The sequence below is a fragment of the Pteropus vampyrus genome, unplaced genomic scaffold (genome assembly GCF_000151845.1).
Source record: "Pteropus vampyrus isolate Shadow unplaced genomic scaffold, Pvam_2.0 Scaffold47, whole genome shotgun sequence".
In the NCBI taxonomy this organism is placed as follows: Eukaryota; Metazoa; Chordata; class Mammalia; order Chiroptera; family Pteropodidae; genus Pteropus; species Pteropus vampyrus.
In genome coordinates, this window is record NW_011888828.1 from 662,515 (window position 1) to 667,850 (window position 5,336).

Here is a 5,336-nt window from a genome sequence, read left to right on the forward strand (position 1 = left end):
TCTGGGGCTAGGTCACTGAGAGCCGCTGAAGCTTCCGCGTTGATCTCTGGGATCACTCGTTCAGTGGGAAGCCAGCTTCCAAGTGATAAGTCAAGCCGCTGTGCGGACGAGTCCGCGTGGAGAGGAGCGGAGGTCCCCTACCAGGAGCCAGCACCACCTTGCGAGGCCTTTAATGAGCCTCCTTGGAAACAGATCCTCCAGCCCCATTCAGGTGACAGTAACCCCAGTTGACACTTGAAGAAACCTCACAGAGCAGCTCTGAGCCAGAACTGGCCAGCTGTGGGGAAAGGCAATCTAGCACCTGCAGTCTTTTGACCTCACTCAGTCACATAAGAAGGGGCCTGCTGTACTTCTTGCCAAGAGATAAATAGCCCTCGCAGCCTGTGCTGGGCTTATCTCCTTGTGTGGGAATATCTTCCCTTGTTTCATGCTTGGTGTGTACTCCTTTGTTCTGTGTAGTGCAAGCATCAAAGGCCCTCAGACAAGCCCCCAGTTTTTGTTCGTGAGGTTGGGCTTGGGTCCTTGCACTGCAGCACAAAGTGGGGTGCATGTGGCTGTAATACCTGCAGGTCATGGGGCATCCAGGTGTTGCAAGGGCCTGGATCTTGTGCGTAATTTTCCTCCCCTTGCTGTAAATAAATGCTGTATCACTTGAGCCTGGTGTGCATGTTATCTATTCTCAGTGACCTTGAATCATGCACTGGTCTCTTCTCTGGGTGGCACTTATCTGCCTTATAACCTTGGCTGCAGAGCCAAGTAAACTATAAAACACCAACCAAGCCAAAACCAGTCTGAATTCCTGACCCACAGAATTGGTGAGAGATAATAAACATTTATTGTTATTTTAAGCCACTAAGTTTGGAGTCATTTGTTTCATAGCAGGAGATAACTAAGTGACCCTGGAGAGAACTGTTTCTATACGATGGTAAAAGATCCCAGGTCACAAGAAGTGAATGAGCAAGCGGGTGCTGAGAAGGGGAAGGCATGAGGCAGAGACCACTCCTTTGCGACGATCTGTTTGTGAGAAGAAGCAGTACCAGTCATCTTCCATCCATTAGGACTTCATCCTATGAATCGTCCTCTCTCTTCTCAGCCCTTCAATGGCTTCTTTCTCTGTGTCAGTAAACATACCCAAGGTGTTCCTATTTGATAAGCAACTTTCCTTGGGATCAGAAATTTGGGCAAACATTTATATGCTAATATATCATTATGTAACATAATAAAATAACCTAAATGTCTAATAACAAGAGAATGGTAAAATGAATTATGACACATTTATATGATATATTATTAGGTTATTAAAATAATGTTTTGAAAGTATTTTCAATGAATCAAGGAACTGCTTATGTTATAACATGAGATGAAAAAGGAAGAATATTAAGATAAATAGTATGATGCCAATTGTATCGTGCTACACAGCCCTTCACTTGAAAGGTATTCCTTTATATATACATCCTTTAATAATTCTTTAAAACATACATCATTGAATAATGGCCCCAAGTCCTCTACTGAAATTTTGGTCAGTGCAAATGTATTTCTATTCTCTTTACTAAGGATTGCCATCTGGCTAAAATTTATCAACGTCTCTTATAGTTCTAGCTTCATAATATTTTTTTCCCTCCGATATGTGAATTTGTTTCTCTGGGAAAAATATTACAAAAATACAAAAAATCAAATTGCATTTCATTAAATATTTAACAAAACGTATAAAAAACTTGGACTATGCTTGCAAAAATCTGAAACAGATACTCCCAGTAGGGTCATAGCACATTTTCATTTAATAATTGCTCACTTAACAAATATTTTGCAAGCACTACTTATGCCCTTGCCAGATGGTGAGGACATCGAGATGGATGAGACACTGTGCCTGATCTCAACGAGCCAATGGCCTACTAGAGGAGCCTAATGATGGTCTGGGAGGAAGCCCAAGCAGAGGCATGGCTGCTGTCCTCTCCGTCTAGCTTACTCATGTGTTGAAAGACCATGTTGTCGCTACTCTTCCCTGTGATTCTTGATAATAGCTTTTGGCCAAAGGCGATGCAATTCTGATCCTGTGACACTCTAGTTGATGCCTCCTAATTCCACTACCTTATTGTTTAATTATCTAGAGGAGCAGAGGAAACCAGGGTTTCCACCAGACTCTGAAAGCCGTTTGCCTGAAAAATGGCATCTACGCCTCCAGGACTCGCACAAGAATCGATTTGAATGAAGCCATCACTCAGCCCATCTATGACCAGATTGACCCTGTTTTTGGAGGCATTTTTAGGTAAAGGATCTTTTCATCTTGCTCTTTCGTGAATAAACATCTGAAGAGCGTTGGGCCAGAGTTTCATCTTTAAGAATTTATACTTTGGATCTGGAAGTGTAAAGAGTAGCTTGCAGCTTGAGGAGGAAAGCTTACTCTCTGGCAAAACACAAAAGAAAAGACTTCTTGCTTTGGTTTACATAAAAATTTCCCAGGGTGACCTGGAGTGCAGTTGTTGTTGCTTTCAGACTAATATTATGATTCCCATTATTTTTCAAATATCATACATGCAGCAAAAGATAAATTTTGTTGTGGATCTGAGCCCAGGACAGGGTATTTTGGTTGGAGAGTGTGGAGTTAAGCAAACATATGGCCTTCATAAGTTTTCCTGAATTCAAAAATGAAAAGTGGCTTGCTGAGGACTCTGCTTGTTTTTGACATGCTGAGGACTCTGTGCTTGTTTTTGACATGCTACATGCTCACAAACGTGGCACGGGTGGGGGCGGATATACCTTCATGGCACCTGCTCCTTCTGTTTTTCCTTGACCTTCAATCTTTTCTCCAGCAACAAAACACAGTCTCCTAATGTCTCAGCCTGTCCCCAGTCTCCCTTCCTTCTCCTCTGGCATTTCACCTGGTCCACCACCCGCTGCTGCTTGAACCATTCTACCTTTGCTTGATTCTTACTCAGTGCTCTCCTTCCCCATCCCCAACACCCTTTAAACCCTTTCAGGATCATGCCATTCCACCTATGCCCACCACACCCTACCCACTGTTTACAAGTCTGTACACTCCAAATTCCTTAGAATACCATTCAAGACATTCTAGCTGCCTCCAGCTGGCCTTTCTGCTCTCTCCCTGAGCTGTGGCCCGTGTCCTCCCTCTGCTTTAGCCAGCCTGGAGGGGAGCAAAGAGCAACTGAGATGGACCAGTAACTGTGCCGAGTGCTTTCTGTGTATCATCTCATTGCATCCTTCCAATAATCCTCTGAAGTGCTCCTGTCAAGTGATGAAACTGATTCAGAGGAATCATACAGCTTTCCCAATGTCACCCAACTCATAAGTAAAGAGCTAGCATTTCAAGCTGACACCCTCTCCTCTATAACGTGCTACTTCTCCGTCCTGGGACATTCTGAAGCTTCATTCACTATGTTGTCCCAGTGGGGAATAACTCCTTTTCACTTCCCTAAATCTTACCCATCTTTTAAGGTGTAGTTTAAGTCACACCCTTTCGAGGGGAAAGACCCCGGCAGAGGAAAGGCTGAGTTATGAGGTAAAACAGATCAGTGCCCAAAGCCTGACTCTGCCACTTACTAGCTGTGTGGCCTTGAACACATCAGCAAACTCTCTAAACCTCAGTTTTCTTTTCTGTAAAATGGTCATCATTGCACTGTTTTCATAGGTTTTTAAGTCAAAGGCTGGCATAACACAGTGCCTGGCACATTATAGGAATGTGATAACTGGTAGACCTCACCCCACTTTTCTTTAAAATGATAAAAGGATGCCAGCTGGTTCTCTCTTTGTTTTAGCCTCACAGTAGCCACCTTCATATCTTAACATTTTACATTGCTATCTTCTGTAGGGCTGGAACACCCAGTAGTTCAGCTTTGATGCCTCACATAGATGCTTTTAAGAACTCTCTGCAGGAGAAAATGACAGAAATTGGAATAAGAAACGGCTGGAAATTGGATAGCTGCAAAAAAAGTTTCCTGATCCAGGAGGTAAGATCCTCATATCACAAAAAGGGTAGTGAGGTTGAGTAGGAGCTTTCTTCCCAACAGGAAGTTGGTCACTGCCTTCTCTCCCTGTGTGTCCCCCACAGTGTCCAGGGTCTGGCCGTGTCTCCCAGCAGCCGCTGTGAAATGCACGACCTAGTGGGATGGGGGTAGGAGTGGCCCTGAGGTGTTGGTCACCCTGGCCAGCTCTGACCCACTGTTCTACTGCAAACGATAGTAAATGCTGAGCTTTCAGGTAGACTTAGTTCCCAGGAAGAATCTTCAAAGAATTCTCAGATATACAAAAATTTAAATCCACTTGTAATTTTTTTCATTAACCTCTCTCTCATTTTTGCCAGTGTTATTAAGTATTATTCAAAGCAGCGAGGCTGAAAGAAATATCATTTTTTTTTTTTTTGCAGATAAGTTTGCAGTTTTGAATATTCAAGACTCTTATCTGTGATTCATTTTCTTTTAGGCTGTCTTAGTCCATTTGGGCTGCTATCATACAATACCATAAACTGGGTGGCTTGTAAACAAAGGAAATTTACTTCTCAGGGTTCTGGAGGCTGGAAGTACAAGATCAAGGTGCAGGCAGAACCAGCTCCTGGTTCATAGACAGCTGTCTTTTTACTATAACCTTCCATGGCAGAGGGAGCTAGGAAACTCTCTAGGGCCTCTTCTATATGGGGAATAACCCCAATCATAAGAGTCCCCTCCTCAAAACCTGTCACCACCCAGCCCCACCTCCGAGAGCCATCACATTAGGGTTAGGATTTCAGCATATAAATTTTGGGGGGGGGGCGGGGGGAAGGGGTGGGGATGCGAGGAACACAAATATTCAATCCAGAGCACAGGCCCAGCCCAAATCACATGGCAACACCGCAGAAATAGCCTGTGCCTCCCCTTGCCCTCCCTCAAAGAGAGCCTGTTCCATCAACTTGCATGGGCCTCAGTTCAACTTAGCAAATATTTAACAAGTTGTTTGTAGATGCCAGGCACTGTGGCAAGCACTTTGGGACATAAATTTCTGCCTATAAAAAGCTCACAGCCTAGTTGTGGCGACATGTGAACAGCCAACCTTAACATAAGGCCAAGGGGAATGGCGACCACACAGGGAACACCAGAGGGCTTCTGTTGAGGAAATCGTTACAAACGGTCTTTTGAAAATTCGGATTCTTAGATAAGCACCATCCTGGGAGGCCTGGAGGGATACATCCTCAGAAAGAAGAGGAGGATCTATGAGTCCCTTACTGCCTCTGTTCAGAACGACCTGAAGCCCTGTTATGAAGGTGGGGGCTCCAGGGGCAATGCTTCTGCTTCCTCTGGGGTCTTCCTGTCAACTCCTTTAGCATCCTCTCTGGCTGCTTCTCCCTC

General features: G+C 44.3%; 1 protein-coding gene across 1 annotated transcript in view; it reads left to right on the forward strand.

Annotated features, from left to right (window-relative positions):
* Positions 1 to 5,336, forward strand: part of NUGGC (nuclear GTPase, germinal center associated) — a 51,358-nt gene that overhangs the window by 38,535 nt on the left and 7,487 nt on the right. Inside the window, 4 exon segments of the mRNA XM_023530162.1 lie at positions 1,968 to 1,988; positions 2,035 to 2,266; positions 3,827 to 3,965; positions 5,143 to 5,251. Of these exon segments, the coding sequence (XP_023385930.1) occupies positions 1,968 to 1,988; positions 2,035 to 2,266; positions 3,827 to 3,965; positions 5,143 to 5,251 (501 nt within the window).